The sequence below is a fragment of the Heterocephalus glaber genome, unplaced genomic scaffold (assembly GCF_053883595.1).
Source record: "Heterocephalus glaber isolate CG9 unplaced genomic scaffold, H.glaber_assembly_v1.0 deba00001454, whole genome shotgun sequence".
Taxonomy (NCBI): domain Eukaryota; kingdom Metazoa; phylum Chordata; class Mammalia; order Rodentia; family Bathyergidae; genus Heterocephalus; species Heterocephalus glaber.
In genome coordinates, this window is record NW_028258303.1 from 1017684 (window position 1) to 1041867 (window position 24184).

Below are 24184 nucleotides of genomic sequence, written 5' to 3' on the forward strand. Positions count from 1 at the left end.
AATTTTATGTCACTGACGTATCTATTTTATTTAAAACTAAATACTGAAAAAAACAAGCAACAGATCTACAAAATTCTTTAGTACCAGTCCCATAATTTAATTTATTTCATTGAAATAAATATTTATTTTTAAATGACACATAAATAGTTCCTGTTAAATACATATAACTGCTTCCAATATACTTTGATTACTTAGGCAACTTCAATACGTATCTGTAGTACACTAATGGATACTTATTAGACCAATTTACATTATAAAATATTGGAATATTAATTACTGTCATCATTTGTAGTCAGAATTATGGATTCTTCATGCTTTATGTAAAAATAGTGTAGCACAGTAAGCATCACTAATATATAAATGGGTACATGCATATATTTGAGTATTCATTCATACTTTATATAGTCAATTAAAATAAAGAAGTTATAAGTCAATTAAATTTTACTTCAAAATATTAACCAAGAATATAATTTTCTGTATCATTTGAGATCACATATCTTATATGCATCTTACATGCCAATAGGATTAATTATGTATTTCTGAAAAGAATTTCTGTTCTATTTTAAAATACACTCATTTCATTTGTTTTAATCTTAATTTTTGTATTAAAAAGGACAAACACTTAATTTTATATTATCATTTTCTTGTAGCCTCTACTAATAGCATTTAACTAGTATATATCAAGTATATTATTACCACTTGAGAACATCTGATCTCAAGTGGTAATCTCTATACAAAAAATTCAGTCTCCAATTACCAATTTGTTTCTTAGAACTATACATCTAGGAGAGGAATTTAATATGAAGTTTTTCACAACTACAAGGCCATTTAAATATATCATGTGCATAGGTGTATACATATAGCAATGAAAGAAGGGAATGCCACAAAAATGGCCACAAGAAGAAAACACTATCATCTCTTTCTGAATGAGGGATGTGTAACAGGCCAAACTCATACATTTCTGAAATAATACTACTGCAACTCTCTTCATTTAAAACCACACTTCTGAACATATTTCATCATATATAGAGCTGTGGTTTCTTTCCAAATTGAAATACAATTTTTCTCTTCTTTGATATGAAATATGTCAAAGTTCTCATAAAAAATTATTTTTGACAAAGTTAAAGGGCAAAAGAATTTTAAAATGTTGCCTGTATCAAAAATCTGTTTGGATTCTCTGAAAGAGAAAAATATATGTGAAGTGCCTTGGAGGTTATCTGGAAGAAAAGAAAGTAGATCAAGCATTCGAAAAATTAAAGAATGTTCCCAGTCAATGCTTCTTTCATTGCAACATGCAAGACAGACACTAGGATTAAAAAAGTTCATCAGCAACAAAATCTTACTTCATCTCATCTAGTAGTTATGATGTTAGGGTTATATTATACCTTTTTCTTCCAGAAGGAAGAACTCCTAAAATGGAGCAGTCAAAGCTGTTAAAACTGAAATCTGACCTATGTCTTCTCTAAAGATTTCCATGAAATTTTATAGTTAACTGCTTCTTTTTACAGAGGGAACTTTCTTCCTTGCAAATAAACTATGTTAACTGAAATATGCTAGGTAAATGCTTTACTTTGTAGATGTGAAAGTAACAATTTTAACATACATACAATTATTCTCATTTTTTCCTCCAATAGTGACTTGCTTATAGTATTTTTTGTTTATATCAGCCCTACTATCTACTGCAAGTTTACTATCATCCTAAATAAAATCACATTTTAAAAATACTCATTTGGAACACATTAACAAAGTGTATCAAAATCAACTCATTAGCTTCACAAGCAAGTTTGAGAAAATATAAATACAAATTTTAAAAGATATTTTATTTGGGAAAAAGATCCTTGTTATTTACAAGGGTGTCACAGTTGTCTATTCTCTTTTAACAACGAAGCATTATCTTCCTGAGAGGGAAGAAGGTTGATAAATTAATTGGATGCCATTAAACACTTAAAAAAGAGAAACCTAGGCCAGGGATTTAGCTCAGTGGCACCACGCCTGCCTCGCAAGTACAAGGTCCTGAGTTCAATCCTCAGTAACAAAAAAAGAAAAACTTAACTTTTTAGGTTTCTTAAAACTCTCAATGTTTACAAAGTAAAGGAAAAATGCATTTCAAATAAATTCACAAGTGCCATGCAGCAACACATCTACAGACTTTTATATTTTTCTTGAAAGCCAAATACAGACTCTGTAGTTTTCCTACAGTACTTTGAAAGATATCACTAAGAAGTTCAAAGAAAATTTCAAATAAATAGGTAAGAAAGCATGCAGTCTTGTGGAAATTATATGTATAAGACAGCACAGTACTATGAACACCTTTATATTACATGTTTTTGTAAATAAATCAGTTCTTATATTTACTCAACTGCTAGCTTCATTTTCCTTAACTAAGGTTTAAAAGTGTAAAAAGATGGCATATATTCACTATGATTAATTATCCACTTAACTATAATTTCCATTGAACTAAATGAGGATGATGTAGTTACAAATATTCATAAATAAATTTCAAGATCTAAAGCATATCCACTAAATTTTAAACTGTATCTCATAATATAAAGGAAATAAATATAACAAATACTATAAAAATGGACTTGAGTTTCATCAAAATAACTACTTTATTAATTGGACAATTATTACCTTAACATCCAGTTTTTAGAGTACATAAGAAATAAAATTACGCCATGCTCATGAAAACCACAGCAGTATCACAGAAAAGCTCACTATGTTCAAATACTAAAAGAAGCTCTAGGACAAATGTACTCCAAACAGATAACATTCCCCACATCTAAATAACACATAATTAAAGAATAGCTAAAGAAGATGTCAAGAATACTTTTGGTAGACTTAAAGTCTAGTAACAATCTGTGTGGAGGTATTTTTAATATATATTACTAAAATTAACCATAACATATATATTTAAATGCTTCATTCTTAAGAGCTGGGATGACAAGCTATGGTGTTTAATAAAAGTCATAAATATGAACATGCAAAATTATAAACACAAAGCACTAGCATTTTATAAATAAAGCTAATACTCTAGGATAAAAAGAAATGGAACAAAAGAACAGATAGGTAAATTTGTAGGCAGTATTGGGGGTTGGAAACTGTAAGTTAAAATTCACATTAAGATATCCAGTCTTCAGACGTGTTACTGATATTTTAATCTATGGCTATCATATGTTACAGAAAAAGAAAAGAAAGGAGAACAAATGAGGATAGCCTTGCCACTACTGCTATAAAAACTTTATAGCTGGTTTCAATTTTTTCTTCCTATTTTTTATTATAAATTAATGTTTATACTCTATCTGACTCATAAATATAAATCACTGTTCAAGCACTGTCTATTATACAGGGGCCATGTATTTTGTGTTTGTAACAAAATACAACTCAACAGGGAAAATAAGCATTAAAAGTTAACCAATAAATCTAAATTTTTTGGAAGCTTTAAAAGTGAAAGGTTTGGACTCAGAAAACAGAAACTTAAGGAAAACCAAGATAAACCTAATTAAATGATTTTTCTATATTTTGTTTATAGGAGAAGTAACACTTTTGCAATATATCCATTCTCAAATTCTTGCTTTCTCTTTGTCTAAAACAGTGTGTAATAACAGAAGGTGGTAAGGATGACAATGATAAAATGGCAAATAGGAATGGAGTCAATGCAAATGCAGTGGCCAATCTAACTTTTACAAAGACAATGGTTTTTATGAATATTTTTATTAAATGGCAAGCTTAAAATATGGACAGACTTAGAAATTTTAAAAACTGTCCATAAGCATTCTCAGAGATAGTAATTCAATAAAACCTAATTGAAAAGACATACGTACATATTTTTGCTAAATTTAAAAGCCTCAGTTTTTTGAAATTTATTTACTTTCCTTGAAAAATCTCTTATCACAACAAAGGAAGATAACTCATTTTCTGTAACTTCTTATTTAAGAACATGATGGTCCAAACTTCCATCAGTTTATTTAGCAGTTCCATCTGCTAAATAAGCAGAGCTAAATCATATTGGTCCATATTAATGTCTTAGCTTCAAAAAGTAAGTCTGAATACCAAAGTGCAATAAATCTGGTAAATCATAATTCTTAAAAATTTGTAAATGCATTACTGATTTTTCAACACTTACGGCTATCATAACATATGTTTCCCAGAGCCCTGCCTGTTTGAAGGAGCACTTCCTGGTCTTTGCTATTTAGCAGCTGTACCAGTGGTGAAATCAATCCAGCGTCCACACATGGAATTCGCATAAATTCTGAAAATAATAAGAGACATAGCTTAATCAAAAATTGAAAGATTCACACCTTATATAAATCACCTCCCTTTATCCTTACTATTAAAACATTTAAGGTGGCTTGGATTTAAAGGGTACATTTCTGTTCAATCCTGTTAAATATATCATGAAATAAGTACACGAAATATGAGTGTGATCTTATTTTTGTTGATAGTCTGTCATAAACAGAAAGGATTTTTAATTAACTCTCATTACAACTAATTTATCACTATCTTCTCAGAATAGCTGAATGTGCTTTGGAAGCAGTATGTCATGATGGCAGTGTTCTTTATGTGAGTCTGATAATTAAAGTTTTACAGTTAAAAGCTAAGCCACTGAATTGCCTAATTTTTCACTGTATGTTCTCTAAAAAGCCAAAATATAAATTTTTTAAAAATGTTCAGTGAATCATTAACAATAGTAGGCCCTTTTTCAATTGGTAAGACCTTGGGGAATCATGTCCTTCTTATATTCATTCCTTTTTTATTAAAATCTATTTTATGGATAATTTATATCTACAGTTGTATCCATGCATTTGTAACTCTAAAGCACCAAATATTCACTTTTTAATACTCCAAACTCATTTTTCCTTATTTTTATAGTGTACAACTCTATACTGATTCCCAATGATTAGAAATAAACTGATTGTATTTTACAGGGTTTCATAATGAACCATTACAAAATTTAAGGATAATGAAAACATAATAGATGAAAGTTCTTGAATAATTAATATTAGAATTGCATTCTGGACATCACAATTTACCCATTAGGATGTTCTGGTCAATAAAGTTAATCAACAATGAACTAGTTCTTCAACTTATAATTTGTCCTACCAGATATTTCTCTCTAACAAAATAAAGGATTTTATTCCTATCATATCTCTTATCCCTGTATTACTGAAAATTTTCTGGAATTTAAACTTCCAAGAGTAAGAGTACTTCCCACTTTATTTACTTTGATTGTGTATGGGGTGTCTGTGTTCAAGACAGGGCCTTGCTATGTAGTTCAAGGTGGCCTCGAACTCGCAATTGTCCTGTCTTAGCCTCCCCAAGTGCTGGGTGTACAGTCATGTACCACAGGTCCTTCCTCTCTTTTGTTCCTTTTCAGATTCTCTGAGCATATCAGATAGGGGCATAACGGTGTGTGTGTGTGTGTGTGTGTGTGTGTGTGTGTGTATTACTGTGTGTGGGCCAGGGATTTAGCTCAGTGGCACCACAACTGCCTCTCAAGCACAAGGTCCTGAGTTCAATCCCCAGTACCCAAAAAAACAAAAACAAAACGAGAACAAAGGCAGTATAGCCCTCAGCTTTCAGTGCTTAGTCTCTGGAGAAGTAAACTCCTCTAAAACACTTTAAAGTGAAGAACAGCAGCCCTACTTCACTAATTTTAAAAAATGTTTCAGATATATCTATATAAAAAATATACCAAGAACTTAAAAATATGCTTACTATGTAATGACCCATGCCTGTGCTCTCACTGTGAGCTGCTACCCGATAGAGCTGGCTGAACTGAGTCAGGGCTGTCAATGACCACAGATGGTCTACTTTGAAAGATCTGTTGACCAGAGCATCTGATTAAGGAAAAGTCAGATTCTCTCTTTTGCTATTTGAACTGCAGAGCACTGAAAAGTACTCTGAGGACTGGGGAAGACTGTACAGGTGGGGCTGAAACAAAGAACAGGATGACAGCAAGGAGAAATCCAATAGTCAGTGGGCACCATTAGGTCGCAGCAGAAATCACAACGTGTGCGTATATATGTGTATGTATCTACACAATGCAGAATTTACTTTGATTTTTGCATAATGTGTGGACTTTAACATAGAAATTCAATATGGAGGTTTTAAGGAATAGGCAATGCTGTCTATCTCAGTGTCAATAAAATTTAGTAACAAAATTAACTCCCGCTTATGAATGATTTTCTCTTTGAATCAGTAATATATTTATTAAATGCTTGCTAACTGACTGGATACTTTATATTCCTTTCTAAATCCAAAGTGCTAATACTTTACTTTTCTGCTTTTACTTTCCCAAACCTATTTGAGTTACAAATTCTTCAGCATTATCATAAAGTACAGATGAAAATCACAAATAAATTATTTTATGTACACTGAGATTAATACATTTTACATCTCTAATTATGAAATATTTACTCCCACCCACCCCCATCCCCCATACTGGGGACTGAACTCAGGACCCTGCAATTGCCAGGCAGGCACAGCAACGCTGAGGTACATACCTGGCCTTTTTTTTCGGTACCAAGAATCTAACTCAGGGCCTTGTGCTTCCCAGGGAGATGTGGTGCTGCTGAGCTACATCCCCAGCCCTCAAATATTTAAAATACATTCATATGTATTTTTTCCACTTTCAGCTATCTAAGAGAGTAAATATTTTCCTGTATTAACTCTTAAAATACATATTTTTTAAAATACAAAAAAATTATGAGGCATGAAAAAAGAATGACTTGTATACTGGTTGTCAAGTTGACATTTTAAAATTCCCTTTTTGTCCACATTGCCCTTCTTTTTAAAGATAATACTTATAACATTGTTATTCTTACAAAGTAAACTGAAGTTTCAAGGTATACTTTAGGCTACTGACAACATGGTATATTTTTCTGAAGTTTCAATTTTACTCATCATAGCTTCTGGGGCACATATACACTTTATAGTAAAACAGCTTGTTATATAGTAAAGGCAAAATTAAAATAAATAAATTTACAAGCCCAGATCTATGAAGTATATGTTAATATATCTCCTGTCATTATATAATATGCATAGTAAAGATAGATCAACTTCCAACTTCATTTTTTTCTAATTCATACAATCTGTTTCACTGTCCATTAGCATTCTCTGTTGTATCATGTTGTTTCTAATGGTATATATTTGTGTTAAAAAGAATACTCAACAAGATTCTACTCTACATTTTCAGCCAATCCCTTAAAGCAATATGGTGATTTAAAAATAAATATTCAACATGGACCCGAGTTCGATCCCCAGTACCAAAAAATAAATAAATAAATATCCAAATGTATCTCATTTCACTATGTAGAGGTTAGTTGTATTCTCTGTATTAGCCTCTGACTACAGGTTTGAATATTAAAAATTCTATTGTCTTTATAGAGGACAACTATTATCTACTACACTATTACTGAAACAAACCTGTAATAGCAGAGTTGTCATGGAACTGTGAAAAGGCATTATGAGCAGTTATATTAAAAGCATATAGGAATGCCAAGCCATTTCATAAAAATCTATCTAAAATTTCTAAATTTATGCTATAATATTTCTACCCATTCTAAGAAAAAAGGTTTTAAGATACAAATTGAATCTCTGATTTCTGGGAATCTATACTATCACTCTAATAAGGTATCTAGGAAGATTCAGGTAGTGTTGGTCTAGGTTAGTGGTGGCAAGCCTATGGCACGCATGCCGCAGTAGGTTATCTGTTATCATTCAAAGCGCTAAAGAGTCACCATCAGTGGTCTAGTTTAACAATGTCTAAAAAGGTTCCATTTTCAAATCAGATCTGATTCTTAGATGTGACATACCAATCAGTAATAAGTGGTCAATTTTCAGTTAAAAATAACTAAAAATTTTTTAACAGCACAGAACCTGAAAGACATTTTGGTAACTTTTTCAACAACTGAAAAAGTTTCATGGCAATTTTTTTTGGTAACACATATAGGAACAAAGTGTTTTACCAGCCCAAAACAACATGTAACAGTACTTTACAAAACCATCTAGTACAATGATTATACAAATGAAACAAGAATTTTAGAATTACTTTTTAAAGTGTAATATATGCAACATATTTAAATAGAAGACCTAAAAATAGTAATAAACTCTGAAAAACTGAGGCACACTAAAAGTATTATATTTACTACAGCTTTCAGTATTAAGTGCTTTCTCAAACTAACTGAATTAACAAACATGTAAAAATATTTCTGCTATAATTCTTCCAAAGAATCTCAGTAGGTATAAATAATGACATGAATTAAGTTACTACATAACCTAAACTATGTTGTCATTATTTTTCCAAAGTATTCTCAAATTTATGAAATAGATATTTTCCATGAAAATAAGTGCAAAAACTAGAGTATAAATTCCAGCTGCACTGCTGACATTAAATACCAATGTTAGAAGGACAGGCAAGAATGGAAACCAACACAGTGACTCTATCACAACCCACACACAGATGTTAGAAAAGGTTAGCTCTCCTGAGACAGTGAAAATGAATGACTTAATGACAAGCTCAGGAATCCCATACTCAAAGTAATGAATGACACAAATACAGCTAAGACCAGCAGTGCTTCCCTTAATTCTACTTTGAAGAGATGGAATAGCAAATGGAGAATGTCTGAATAAAATGACTATGAACATAGTCATTTAAAACAATTACATGAAAAAAGTCAAAGAAAGGAGAAATAGAAAAAAGACTAATCTATAAAATTAAAACAGAAATTAATAAAACATACTGACAAGTAAGGTGTAAAACTGAAGATGTTCCCAGCAGAAAAGTTCTTGAGGAAAACCTCACCATTTTTGGCTACTTCAGCTATGACGTTAGCTATTTTGGCTGTGCAGGAAGACTGTGGGGTCAAAAGACTTGCGAACAGCTGAAGTATTCCACTTGCTTCTATTTTTTCACTTGTTTCTGTATCTGAAAGAAACAAAAAGGTCCCATGAAAATCTTTATTACTAACACCAAAACGGAAATCTGTAATAAATTCAAAAATTTTTTCCTATACATAATACAAATTGGGTTCAGTATCCATTCAAATGTACATGTTTACATAAAATTACCTTCTGCTCCATAAACTTTTATTTTAATTTAGTCTGCATAAAACACTTATAATACTGTCTATATATGGACAGACTACAAAGGAATTCTTTATGCATATATCATTTGCTTAACAAACTTACTTTCAGTATCAGTCTCAACTCTATTTAGAACAGGAATGCTTTTTTCTATCTCTTTGAACCCTTAGAGATATAATAGCTTATTATTTTATATGAGTTCTATGTGTCCCTATAATTCTGTCACAGTTTTTAAAGTGGCAATAATAGGGTAGGAAATAAAGCTCAGTGGTAAATCATCTGCCTAGTAAGCACAAGGCCCTAGGTTCAATCTCTACCATTGAAAAAAATAGAAAAGTCAATTATCATGAGCAAAAACTCTTCATATCAAGTGAAGAAATGAGTAACAGCTAGGATAATATAGTTCCATTTGTTTTTCATACAACCCAATCTGTAATGAAGAAAGGGAACAGTAAATAATAAAATCTATGGCATTCTGAACTCTATTTGATGATATAAAAAACCAAGAGGTCTTACTATTTCTTACTTTAAGACCCTATAAAACCAAGCTATTTTATGTACCTGTTATTAAATTATGTACCTGTTGTTACATGACCTATGAGAGTAAAGAGTAACAGAAATACCTGGAATGATGAAAGAAATAAAAGTTCAAGAAAATAAAATTACTATTTGGTTATGAACAATAAAGAGAAATGATATGTGTTTAAAGATTTTAAGCCATGTTAAAACATTAAATTTAAAATTTGTCTCTACAGCACTTGGGAGGCTGAGGCAGGAAGAACTGTCATGAGTTTGACGCCAGCCTGGGCTACACAGTGAGTTCAAGGCCAGCCTGAACTGCTAAGGAAGACCCTGTCTCAAAAATAAATAAAATAAATAAATAAATATAAGATTTGTTTCTACATATGGCTACTCTATATCCTTTAATTCCTTGGATATACATACAATTAATAGAGAACACTATGTCTCTTGTTATGTAAATGGCAGGTGATGTGAACAATAGAGCAAGAAAATAATTTTAATAGGATAATATGAGAATATTTGCAAAAACGTTTCTTTATAGCATATGTTGATTGGTTTGTACAACGTTTTTCAAATTGTAAGTAGGTTACCAACTCATCAGTGAGCTGTGATATTTTATTTGGCAACTGATGATCAGCCATTTTTATAAAAGAGAAATGGGATTAACATCTACAACAAGAGAAGAATAGGAAAATGCTGCACAATGTAAGGTGAAACACTGTTAAGTGAATTTTGGTTTGATTTATGTATATGGATATGTGCCTGTACATATGTGTATTCTGTTACACGTAAAATGAATTTCTAATCATGAGTTCTGAATAAAAACTTTAAAAACTATTATTCCAATGTACCTCTTCACTACCTAGAGTTCTAAATTAAAGAATTGTAATATACCTGGTATATACTTTCATATTTTGTACTAAAAAACAGTACAAAAGTATTTTAAGGTATTACTTGAAAATCTTACACATAAGATCCAGTACTTTTTTTAAGAAGCCTCTTTACTATATTAAAATCCTTTCCTTTCTCACTATGGCTACCAGAAGATGTATAACCTGAGAACACTGAGTCTGAGTGCCCCAGGGGTCTAGCCTCACCATCTGCTGCTATATATGGATGACAGCAAGAATCTGGCACGGGGCATGAATCATGATTAGATTGAAGCTGGGTTATTTGTGTTCATGGAGGCGAGCTAACTGCAAATCATTCGTGCATATTGCATTTTAACTATAACTAAAAGAATGCCCGAGTATCAGAGCTGAATGTTAGGGGCAAGGGGAAAACAAAACAAAACAAAACAAAGCAAAGCTAAATTTCATATCTTTATGAGACTTTCCACAGATTACAATTCAAGGATTTGAGAATAGCAGTACTAAAACAGAAATTCAGAATTTGGGAAGAGTATTACTTGCTGGTATGTAGACTTCTATATAGGTTTAGAATTTAAATATCTGGGAATAACATTTTCCCTTTGCCATTAAAAACAGAACAAAATACTGCTCTATAACAAAAATTCCAATGCCCAATAAATAACTATGTTAACTTCATTTCAAATATATTTCTGCACTGCCACTCTGCTGCATCTGAAAATGTATATTTACTTATGAACTAACAAATGTTCTCATATCTGTGAGTGCCCTTCAAATAATTTTAAAAGAGCATAAAGAAGTAATCAGAGGTTGATGTTTTTGCAGGTCCAAATAAATAGCTACTTGTAAGCAAAATAAAACAAACAAATTTAAAAAACCCAAACACGCACTAAATTAAGTCCTTTAAAAAAGATATATACCACTTTTCATTATATTCAGCCATAATACTACTGACATTTTAACTGGCAAGAATCAACTTTCTCCCCATTGATGTTGACTTAGGTGCAGTAACAAAAACTTTTTGAGTATACCCACAAATTATGGGCACTCAGCAGTCCTTCAATCTTGAAGGACTCATACCTGAAGGGTAAATGCTATAGTACTCTAGAATAATAGCTGTGAAAGCCACTGTAGGAACCATTACATTCATGAAAGCTCTACCTTTACGCTACACCTATCTTCTGACATGACAGACTAGGAGGCAGCTTAGTTACACATGTCAGACTAGGCAATCAAGCCAAAGAAACATGAAAGAAGAGAAAAATCAAGAAGCCAAGGAGCGGGGATTTAGCTCAGTGGTTCTACCACCTGCCTTGCAAGCACAAGGTCCCGAGTTTGATCCCCAGTACCAAAAAAAAAAAAAAAAGCCAAACTATAGTGTTGTGTAGGAAGAAGTTCAAACAATGTATACAACAGCTGGGTAGAAGGATGCAAATAGGTGGAATGGGAAGCAATTCACAATTTACAATTATGGTTTGAGAAAGGCTAAGAGTTTCAACAATGCTGCCAAGTAAATAGATTTAAGTAACTGACTTCAGTGAAATACCAAGAGGGAGTTTTCAGGTATGTTACCACATTAAGCTGAAATTATGATGTTATCACATAGGCTTCATGAAGAGAAACTGAAGAAAAGCATTTGATAATCAAATTCAGTGAACTCCAAGCTAGAAAAATAAAAGTAATGACTACTATTTCTATCACTCTTATTGGATTAAAAATGGATTTGGACTATATTGGTAATAGTTTTAGAGGAATACAAAATGTCTTAAGTTTTGCTTGATTATGAGAATAATAACAACTGTTGCCTAGATACTATGTGTCCTAGGGATCCTGATGCCAGACTGTGTGGAGAAGACAGGTTTTCACTGAGGACTCAGATTTGGTATTGACTACAAGGACTAGAAATATGACTCAAAGGACCTACTGTGTTTTAGTCTCTGCAGAACATATATTTCTCAAGGAGTAGATTTTATAAATAAGGTGTAACAAGTGACCTGGCTCTAGACGGGTGTGGTAGCGCAGGCCTGAGGTAGGAAGATCACTGCAAGTTTGAGGCCAGTCTAGAATACATAGAAAGGCCACCCTCAACTAAGTAGGGAGACTGTCTCAAAACAACAAGCAAACAAACCAAGAGAAGTGGCTCTGTGCCTGGGCAATCTGATCTAAATCAAAGGCTTCAGTTACCACCACACAGAAAAGTGTCAAACTGTCTTTTATCCAACAGTGACAAAAAAAATTTGCACTTGGAGAAACATAAATATCTAAAATTTAACATACCTCAAATCAAATCCATCTTCTTTCTTTTAAATACATTCTGATTTTTACCTCAGTGAATCATAGAACATCAATATCAGGCACCCTAGACTAATTCTAAATTTCTCTTTTTCAGTAACCACCCATATATAATCAGACAGTAGCTTCCACAGATTCCCATCTCACTAATATCTTTTGCATCTATCCTTTTCTTTTCATATCCTTGCTATTTTAGGTCCTCAGTTCTGACCCTGATGAAATGCAACAGCCTCAAGAGACCCCTAACTCTAGTTTGCCTTCCCCTATCTGTTATCTACAATGATACAAAGTAAAGTGGAAATTTGTCAATTTCTTAAATCTTTAAGTGGTCTCCCATAATTTTAAATAAACACCTCAGGAAATCCATGTTTTCCAGTCTTACCTCCTGAAATTCCTCCATTGATATCCTATATTCTAGCCACATAAAAGTACTTACAGTAACCCAAATGAATCATTCTATTTCATAACTGCTTTCAGCAAATAATGTTCCCTCTCTAAAATACCACCCCACTTTATCATTTTTAGCTAATTCTTACTCAAACTAATATTGTCCTCATTCAAAAACACCTGAGTGAAAGCCATTTAAAATATGACTACCACAAAAATTCTGTATCTTAACTTCACACCGGGAATATTTTGTTAAAATTTCAAAGCATTTTCAAATATATTATCTCTTCATTTAACAAACAGCCATGTGAGCCTGGTGTTGATGGTACATGCCTCTAATTGCAACACTTAAGTCCCTAAGGCATGAAGATCACAAGTTCAAGCCCAGCCTGAACCAGACCCCTAGACAGACCTTGTCTCAAAGTTAAAAATGAAGTGGGGAGGGGGGAAAATATCTTCTGTTGGAAAACACTTGGTTAAATCCCCAGTACCACAAAAACAACAGCAATGATGACAACAACAAAAACAACTACAACAACAATAAACCAGTCATGTTGAGATAGGTACAAGTCGTGTTCTTCACATTACAATTACAATTTAAGATTATATTGAAAAAGGACAAGGAAACCAATTTTTCTGATTACTAGTCCAGTGCTATTCCAAAAAACAATTTTCATTAACAATTTTATGCTGAAAACAGACATCAAATTATTATGTGAAAGATATTCTTATTTATCATGCCTTACAGAAGTAAGAACTAGGGCAAGATAACTAAGAAAAGAATGTATAGAATTTTGGAATAATTAACCTGAGGCCATTACTAAAGAAGATGGAGGAAACTAAGTATATAAAGAGTGAAACAGGTTTAAAACATACGAGAAATATACTGAGTACACGAAAAGTAAAGTCCTAACAGGTTAGAAATTAATGTTTCTATAAGAAAACAGAAGCTTATATCAAGTGTACCTGGATAAAATGGTGTACTACTCAGCCATAAAAAATGAGAAATTAGAGACATTTCTAGCTAAATGGATGCACACTGAGGCAATACTCTTAAATGAAATAAATAGGACACACATGTGCAAATACCCAATAGTTTCTCTAGTGTGAGAAACTGAAAGTGTAAATAAGGACTAAAAGGTATAATAGACAATCTGAAACAGGAAGAAAAGGGGCAAAAGCGAAGGGGAAGTGGGAGGGGTAGGGGAAAGGAAAGAAGAGAATGGAATTAATATGAGAAAATGGAAAAATGGACACAAAGTCTTTGCAAATAGGGAGGGATGGAGGGGTTGAAGGGAGGGCAGGGGAATGGTGAAAAATAAGAACCAATAGAGATTATGCAAAGGTGCAAATTTCCAATGATGAATGTCATTATATTGTATACCTAAAATGTACCATTGATTAGAATGAATAATTGATAAGGCAAAATAGGAAGAAATGGTCCAAAGGGGTAGGGGAAATGGGAGGGGTAGGGGAAAGTAAAGAAGGGAAAGGAAAAATGATGAGAAATGGAAAAAATAGAAGCAAAGTCTTTATAAATAGGGAAGGGTGGAGGGGGTGAAGGGAGGGCAGGGAACGGGGAAACAATAAGAACCAAGATACATCATGTAAAGGTACAAGTTCCCAATGATAAATGTAAATGTATTGTATAAATAAAATGTACCAATAAAAGAATTTAAGGAAAAAATTTAAAAAAAAAAATAAGGGGGCTGGGGATTTAGCTCAGTTGTTCTGGCACCTGCCTTGCAAGCGCAAGGTCCTGAGTTCAAGCAGCAGTACCAAAAAAGAGAAGGCTTATCACTCTTTTAATAACAAAATTTTACAACTATTTAAAGAAAAAGTAAAAATTTAAGACAATATTAAAATCTAGCTTCTTAGAACAATTTCATTAACTTAGGAAAAAGTTTTCATTCATTCAGTATAATTTTTTATTTTGTAACTAAGACTTCAAATTCAAACTCTGGAGTCTGCCTCATCAAGGCAAATAACTTTGGTAAATTTGTTTCCTCATCCTTTAAATGGTGATAATACATGTAATTTGGGGCTCCAGTAACAGATACCTAATCTCGCCCAATGCTAACAGACAGAAGGTGCTCCAAAGATATATACTGTATATCTCTTATGTCAAATACAAATATCTACACTGACTCCTTCTGCCTTTGTCATACTGTTTTGCATTGGTATTCTTAAGACATAAGATTTATAAATTTTGTTTGATTGTTAACAAGACATTTATTTTGTTCCCTTCATGGGAAGTCATTAAATTGTTAGAGTTTCTTGGTTTTGTGAATACCATGTGGTTATGCGGCCTTCAGACTTTGTGATTTAGCTGGGACAGGGACATAGCTCAATGGTAGTGTGTGTGAGGACCTAGGTTCAATCCTAGCACCACAAGAAAGGAAAAAGAAAGAAAGAAAAGGAATTTTTATGGCATACAATTTTAAGACCATTTGCAAAAAATAGGTTCAATGAATAAGCCCAAAATAGATCTGAAATGTAATCCACGACTTATAAACTTCTCCGTATTTCTTGAATCTCTTCTATAAAACACTATAAACTTTTGCTTCCTCTTCTCCTCCTCCTCCATCTGTCTTCTGGTCTTTCCAAAGGACTAGTTTTTGGAAGCTGATGAGACCCCCAATCACCTCAACAAGAGTACAGCAACAGTATTAAAAGAGAGGACAAGGGCTGGGGATTTAGCTCAGGTGCACTGCAGCTGCCTTGCAAGTGCTAAGTCAAAAGTTTGATCTCTGGCGGGGGGGGGGGTGGCGGCACACGACAAGATCTTAACACACACATGGAGGGCCCAGGACGGTGAAAGCTCTTATCAGGCTAAGACACTGTCTCCTGGAGCTGCCACTATTTACTGAACACGTAGCTTCTAGAAGGGGTAAGGGGCGGTGTAGGGAACAGTGGATGGAGAGCATTGACTCGAGCAGGTTCTTAGCAACAAGGGAGTGAAACATTCTAGCAAGAGCAGCTCCAAGATTAACGGGAAATTTGTTTCTTCCCATGGATTTTCCCCTATAGGAGAGTTTTCTGTACGAGTCATGCTGCCCTTAGCTGTACTAATGTCTTGCCATCCAACACATCACAGCATCATGGGTCACTGAGACCTCTGCTGTAACCAGTGGTGTTGGGAGTTATTCCTTTCTCACACACCAACTGCTGGCTCTTCAGACAGCCATTGTGGGCTAATAGGCAGACTCAGACTTTTACTATGAAAAGCCAGTTTATACATTTGCAGCTTGCTCAGGGTGGTCTCCATCACCCTTCCACATGACCAACAACATTCGTGTCTGAAGCAATTGGTACATTTAAAAAGCAAATTCTGCTAACACAGAGCGAAGGGGCGGATCACTGAAGATAAAGGTGATAATAAAATAACTCCTCAAAAACATAAACTTGAGATACTCAGTTCACTCAGGCTAGTTATCCTATGCAAAGCTGCCTACAGGCACATGTATAAATTAGATCATCACGTGGTTTTTTCCAGTTCTGAGACTAGTTACAATCCTCAGTAAGGCTGCCAACTGCCAATGTACTGAATGTTATTAACTATAAATAGCTACCTGTTTCTACTACAATGTGCAACACTGCCTTAGACACTCTCCTTTCCTTTTTCTTTAACATCTTATTCAGATGCTCTTACTGAACTGCTTGTTTTAAACCTCTTTTCTGTTACACTAAAATTAGACAGGTTGACACAATTATAATCTCAAAAGCAAAGAGAATTACTGAAAGACAATTTTAAAAGCCAGCTTTAAAACGTGCTTTTTTTTCTTGGCTGATTGGTACATTCTTATAATCCCAGGTACTTGGGAGGCTGAGGCAGCAGAATCACAAGCTCGAGGCCAGGATGAGCAATTTAGTGAGACCTTGTGTCAAAGTAAAAGTAAAAAAACCAAAAATGTGCTTCATTAATAAAAAGTAGCATAAGCAATTACTTTAGATTTTTTAGTCACAGATTATATAAAAAAGAAGTAACATACATCTCTGAGTGCTTGAAATTGAAATCTTGGGGCCGGGGATTTGGCTCAGTGGCACCCGCACCTGCCTCGCAAGCGCAAGGTCCTAAGTTCAATCCCCGGTACCAAAAGAAAAAAAAAAGGGGGCTGAAAATGAAATTGAAATCTTTACAATATATATTCTTCACTAAATTCTTTTTCTTTTTTACTAAATTCTTTATTTTATTTTTATTTTTTTTGGTACCAGGGATCGAATTTGGGACTTTGCGCTTGTGAGGCAGGTGGCAGAACCACTGAGCTAAATCCCAGGCTCTTCCACTAAATTCTTTGTCAGTGACATAGTTCCAGGATAAAGAGAATGACATAATTAAATACAAGCACAGTACAGCTGCCCAGAATTAAAAGAGCAATTGAAGACCATTTTATACTTATCTATTCATGTGATAATACAGAAATTAGTGAAGAGCAATATATCAAACACAACAGTTAACACTGTGTCAGTGAAAGAAGTATGTGATTTCTGTCTCTCTCAGTACTTACCTTAACACCAAAGGTCAATCTTACCTCAGTTTTAGGAGATTTTGGATTACTGCTGATGCCTATTTATTTTAAAATAATAAAAGGTATAACATATCAGGAGGAAAAATGTGAAATGTTTCCAGCTCCTCCTTGTTTTTCCTCTTCACTCTCCCTACAGTATAATATGGTATGCAGTCCTTTTTTTAAAAGCACAAATGTAGGTGTTGAGAAAAGAATAACTATAGTGCTTATCTGTTGGGAATGAAATAATTGCCTCATCTCTGGGACTAGTATAACAATCAAATCTTCCTTTCTTTGCCTATCAGTTTGGCTTTGAGTACCTTAGGGGTGGGGAGTAGGTAGGAGGATGTAACATTTAAAACAGTATCAGTATTCAGGGAAAGGATTCAAAAGAATTCAAGTTATGTGAACAAGTTGTATGCTTCTCTACCCATTTCTGAAAGATTGCTGACTAGATCTTTTTCTTTTGAATAAATACAATGAAACTTACTATTTTGAGCAAGGGCTTGAAGCAGACAATCCAAGCATCCTTCCAAACTGTCCTCAGTCCTGTCAATAGCTGTTATCTTCAATTTCTTTAAGGTATCACTGAGATTATCTGTTTACCAAAAAAAAAAAAAAAAAAAAAGATCAGAAATGTACCAACTTTATGACCATCATGTTACAGTGAAAGGATAAACAGTTACCACTAACATGCAAAAGGTTCCCATTATACTGAGCTAATCTCCATATACCTTCCAAATGGCACTGGAGGGCACTACTACCAGTTTTTAAAATTGTCCATTTAATTCAGTGTGAAGCATTCAGTCTATTAATAGTTAAGGTACCTAGGCTATTTCAGATTATCACTGAACACATTTTACTATTCCTATAATGAAGGAACCACTTGGAAAAAATGAATCAGAACCTGAACTTTATATATGTATGAATATACTTCTTAATTTGCCACTGTGGATAGAGCCCAGGGTCTTCACATTGAGTCACACTCCACTCTTTATTTTTTGAGAAAGGTTCTTGCTAAGTTTCCCGGGCTTGGGTTTGAACTTTGATCTTTCTGATTCAGCATCCCAGAGTGCTGGGATTATAGGTATGCTATTTTAGTAGTCTCTTCTATTTTACTGCTCTTGTTCAGAAACCAAGTACAGTTAAGAAAAACTAAATGTCTACAAAACAATCATATAGCTTTGCAAATAATATTTTTCTTGCTTCCTTTGTTGTATTTTAAAGATATAAAATTAAAACGAAGGTCTATCAAAGTTTCAAAATAATATAAGTTCAAATAATACTGTTAAAATAGTTACAAAATCTACTTTAACACTTCCATGTGAAAAATATTTCACACCAAAGTATTGCTTTACGCCAAAATGTGCATTTTGAAGTTATGTGATGCTCTTAAATTATATGTTAATTCCTTGGTAAACTACAGATTCTCAAAATCTTTTTACAGTAATACATTTGTAAGGACCCAAAAAGGTTTTTTATTTACATTATTTCTAAGGATAATTAACACATTAAAAAAATAAAAACTGAGGAAAGGGGGGTAATAAGGGGTGAAAGAGACATAAAAAGAATTAAGTTGTGTGTACATATGCCAATTCCCCACAATGAATGTAATTATATATTGCAAATATATACTAATAAAAATATGAAACAAATAAAACAGCCAAATAAACAGACTTCAGAGATTTTTACTAATTCACTTAAACATGACAATAAGAATAGTATCTGTTTTACATGCTTACAAATCTATAACATGCGGCTTAAAAAGCGGCACTAGGTTCTAATATTCTGCATTCAATCTTTTGTAAGGTACTGTTCCAGCTAAGAAGATTAAAATTTTTTCAGCCTCAAATGCAGTTAGAGAACAACAGATTACTTGACAGGTTTTCAGATAATTGCAGTATTATTTGATATGACACTAAAATCTGATAAGTGGTAGTTCTTTAAAGATTAGTTGCCATGTCAAAGCTGAAACTATCAATGAACATTTCCAATTGTTATATTAAAATCCATTAGTCTCTTGTGCATTGAATCTTTCATACACGTAAGACATTTATTATCATTCACTGATCAATTTAAAAATGAGGTCACTGAGTTGTACACATCTCCCAAATGCTGCCACATCTTACTGTGTTATCTCAAAATACATGTTAATATTATCACTCATCTTATTTGAAAATTCAGTTTTATCAACAGCATCTATGCTATCAGTTTTTTCCTAAATGACAAAGTGAATTTACTCACTTGTAAGAATGTGTACCAAAAATACAATTCGTCAGTTCTCTTAACTAATACATGTCATTCCTGAGGGTCAGGGAGCTTTCATTAGACCACATTTCAAACAACTGCACAAATGCTTTTCTTCACTAGAATGGTGTCAGATTCCTCAATGCAACACTCATGTACACTTCCAAGTTCATCCAGTGGAATACTTTCTAAAATTTATTCTCAAAGCTTGAGGTTTTAAAAAATATTTTTCTTGACCAAAATGGGCATTCTCAAAACTGGTACAATTTTTTTTTTTTTAACTTTAAGTATGTGATGGTGAAAAAGACAGTAGCTATTAGTACAATCTGGTGCTATTACTCTGATGTATGTTAACATACCAGCAGGGTATATTTACCCATAATTGCTTTTGCACCACTGTTAATGCAAGTATCAACACAGTGAAAAAGACAAATAATGTTACTAAGCAAATGAGCTTTGGCCACATGGGTCCCCTAATAGGCTACTGAGGACCTGAAGGATAACTGTTTTCAGGCATTCTCTCACTTCAAAGTAGTGTGCACATTTTAATAGACTGTTGTACAGGGCTAGTTCATGACAACTCTAAAAATATGATGGAATCCTTTTTTATAAAATGAGATAACTGACTTTCCAGGGAAAAAAGTAGATTTAAAACTCATAAAGTTTGTTCAATAAATACTAACATTCTCTGGTTATACAAAGTAAAATCTGTGACTAATTTAGTAATCTTAAACCTACTCTATTAGAAATCCCACTTTCTCATTCATTATCAAGGTTAATATTTATTTTCTTGGGCTGGGGATTTAGCTCAGTGGTGCCACACCTGCCTTGCAAGCCCAAGGTTCTAAGTTTGATCTCCGGCACTGAAAAAAATTTTTTTTTACTTTCTTAAGACAGACCGGATAGTTTTGAAAAACTGATTTTTCCTAAAGAAATAGAAAGCTATATCCATATGTACCTCTTCTCTTCTAAAAGCTAAAGAGATGCTGTATAGCATCATATTTCGGGTAAATTTTTTCACTCATAATATGTAATTTTTAGTTGATTTATCTGAAATAAAAGACCAATAATATATATTAACATTTTTAAAATAAAACAGCAATTATCACAACATGAAGGAAAAATATGACTGACAATGTCGGCCAAATTATAGCATTTCATCAAAATTATCAGTCGAGTTATAAGACCAACTTACTGAGTACTTATTGAGTACTACAAAATGCTTTAAAGATACTGCCTCATCCGGTATGTACAAAAACCTAATGTAAAATATGAGTACACTCTTACATTCTTTTTACTCATCGAAGCTCTACTTATTTAATCTGTACAAAGACTTAAAAGTAGAATGTACTATTATTTGTTTCCCTATAAACAGCTTATAAATGGAGGCATAGCAAGTGAAACAATTTATACCAAAATCACCCAACTAGTAGAAAGCCAAGATTCAAACCAAAGACCTCTGGCTCCAGGGTATATTCTCTTAACCTATATGGCCTATTGCTTTACTGGTATATTTAACAAGTACTTAATGGATTATCATATTAGATTTTACTAGAGAATATTTTGAAAATAAATATCTAAATGTAACAAATTACATTTATAAAGTAAAATGAATATAAAGTTTTAAAGAAATAGCTTGAAATTTCAAAATACAGAGCAGCACAATATATGTAACATGAATCCACTGATTTAAGTGACTGCTCATAGTTTCAAATATAACCTTATACAATATTTTTTATTTTGAGACAAAAGTCTCAGTAAGTGCCCAGGGTGACCTGAAATTTGCAATCCTCCTGTCTCAGCCTCCCAGGTTGCTGGGTTTACAGGAGTGTGCCACTGCATGTGGCTGTAATTACATTTTTTAACTGTTCATACTCCCTCACTATATTGTATGGACACCTTGTTTATTATAGTCATTACATCTATACTTAACACTCTGCATATAGGAAGTACCCACTAAATATTCATTAAAAGAACTGAATGAATAAGGAAAGAATTCCTTATTTCCACAAAACTGTCTAGTTACCATTGTTTGTACCACATTCTTAAGATCTACAGTGCACCAACAGTGAAGGGACAGTAAAAGTTACCTATTAAGTACCACACTGTATACTCTATATTATCAGATATATAAATACAGAACCATAGAATTTAAGATAGGAAGAGATCTATGAAATTAATTTAAAGCATTAAAAATATAAAATATACAGCTGAAATTTACGTGTAAAAATCTACTTTTTTAAAATTTCTATTCAGCCAAAGCTTGGAAACAGCCCAAGTGCCCATCGACTGGAAACTGGATAAAGAAGATGTGGTTTTTTTATAAAATGGAGTACTACTCAGCCATAAAGAATGAGAAACTAGAGTCATTTATAGCTAAATGGATGCATACTGAGGCCATACTCTTAAGTGAAATAAAAAGGACACACATGTAAATACCAAATAGTTTCTCTAGTGTGAGAAATTGAAAGTGTAAATAAGGATGAAAATGATTAAAATGAATAACTGATAATATGAAATAAGAAAAGGTTTGGGGATGGTGGGAGGGGAAGGGGAAAGGGAAGAAGGGAAAGGAAAAATTATGAGAAAGGAAAAAAAATGGAATCAAAGTCTGTGTAAATAGGGAAGGGCGGAGGGGGTGAAGGGTACACAGGTAATGGGGAAAAAATAAGAACTAAGATACATCATGTTCTGTTACAAACACCCAATGATAAATGTTTACATTTATGTATTTTATACCTAAAATGTACCAATAAATATATATATAAGTTTAAAAAAATATCTATTCAGCAAAAAAAATCAGTCTTTCCATGGAAATAATTATTTGCCTATTGATGTGAAAACTTTTTAGAGAAAGTTCTTTAAATTCTTCATCCAGAGACAACCATAGCTGTCAACAGAATTACAAGTTTAATATGATTTTTTAGCATTTTAAATCAACTAAGAGCTCAGTACTTACCAAAAAAATGGACGGAGTGGTTTGGGGATTTAGCTCAGTGGTTCCATCGCCTGCCTCACAAGCACAAAGTTGCGAGTTCAATCCCCGGTACAAAAAAAAAAGAGCTCAGTACTAAAAATCTTACTATGAATTCTAAAATAAAGTGTTAGGCTGTTCCCTGTCTTCATTGGAGTGGCAGTGAATGCAGGGGTACATTTGTCAAAATTCAATAGCACACTTCAAATCTGCATTTTAAGGGCAGATTTAGTTCAAAATAAACACAGTTGGGTGGCAGAATGGTTACCTAGCATGTGTGAAGCCTGGGTTCAATTCTGACTTGAGCCCAGGAGTTCTAGGCCAGATGGACAACATTGCGAGTTACCAAAATCAAAATTCAGAAGGTGGAATAAACATGCATAGCTCAGCCCCTTCTGAATTCCTGCTCTTTTTGAAGGAGTCAAGAATTTTCTGGTCCATTATACCTTTGGCTATCCCGCTACACAAATGAAAACTTTAGCAAAAATGTAATTAACAGTTAACTTTAAGCAATCTCATGTGACTATACAAGGACCAGTCCTTCACGCTAGATTTTACCAACTTTAAAGCAGATATTTTATATTCTAGTAGATGATTCCTTGTTAGAATGGCTCAGAACCTATTCAGTGCTTGTGAACTTTGGTAAAGAACAAAGGGAGGGGGCCAGGGATTTAGCTCAGTGGTTTTGCCGCCTGCTATGCAAGTGCAAAGACCCGAGTTCGATCCCCCGTACCAAAAAAAAAAAGAAAGAAGAGTCTTGCTTTGCCAGGGATTTAGCTCAGTGGTTTTGCCGCGCGCTGAGCAAGCGCAAGGACCCGAGTTCGAACCCTGATACAAAAAAAAAAAAAGAACAAAGGGAGGGTGATCCTTTGCAAATGAGTAGGGGATCAAAAGATGGGGGAGGACATAAAAAGAATTAAGATGTTTTGTGTACATGTGCCAACGTCCTATATGAATGTAATCATTATGTACTGCAAATATACACTAATTAAATTTTTTAAAAAGGAACAAAGGGCTTTAGTTTTGAACTTCTGCAAACTCTGACAGTACATTTCTGTCATGAATACTTACTAACTGAATTATTTTTCATGTAAATCTATAAGTCTGTATTTGTATTTACTTATAATTTAAAACACTGAAATTATCCTAGTGAAAATTTCTCAGCCACTGACTGGAGTGAGGCACTGTAGAGAAACGGAAAAATTTCATGGGAGATTTCAATATGAAGTATTTTTTAACTGTTATGGTTTTACAATGCTGGAGACTGAACTTTGCAAATGTTGGGCAACTGTTCTACCACT

The 24184-nt window shown here is 33.3% G+C and overlaps 1 protein-coding gene across 6 annotated transcripts in view; it reads right to left on the reverse strand.

The window, feature by feature from the left end:
- Nucleotides 1-24184, reverse strand: part of Rap1gds1 (Rap1 GTPase-GDP dissociation stimulator 1) — a 126398-nt gene that overhangs the window by 77641 nt on the left and 24573 nt on the right. For 5 of the 6 annotated variants that reach the window (XM_087215810.1, XM_004848101.4, XM_004848100.4 and 2 more), the window contains exons 2-4: nucleotides 18153-18260; nucleotides 8804-8926; nucleotides 4124-4249 (exon numbers count right to left, since the gene is read on the reverse strand). In XM_087215810.1, the coding sequence (XP_087071936.1) occupies nucleotides 4124-4249; nucleotides 8804-8926; nucleotides 18153-18260 (357 nt within the window). Of the gene's footprint in view, nucleotides 1-4123; nucleotides 4250-8745; nucleotides 8927-18152; nucleotides 18261-24184 lie in introns of all 6 variants that reach the window. The other variant, XM_021261098.2, reaches the window with a different exon arrangement.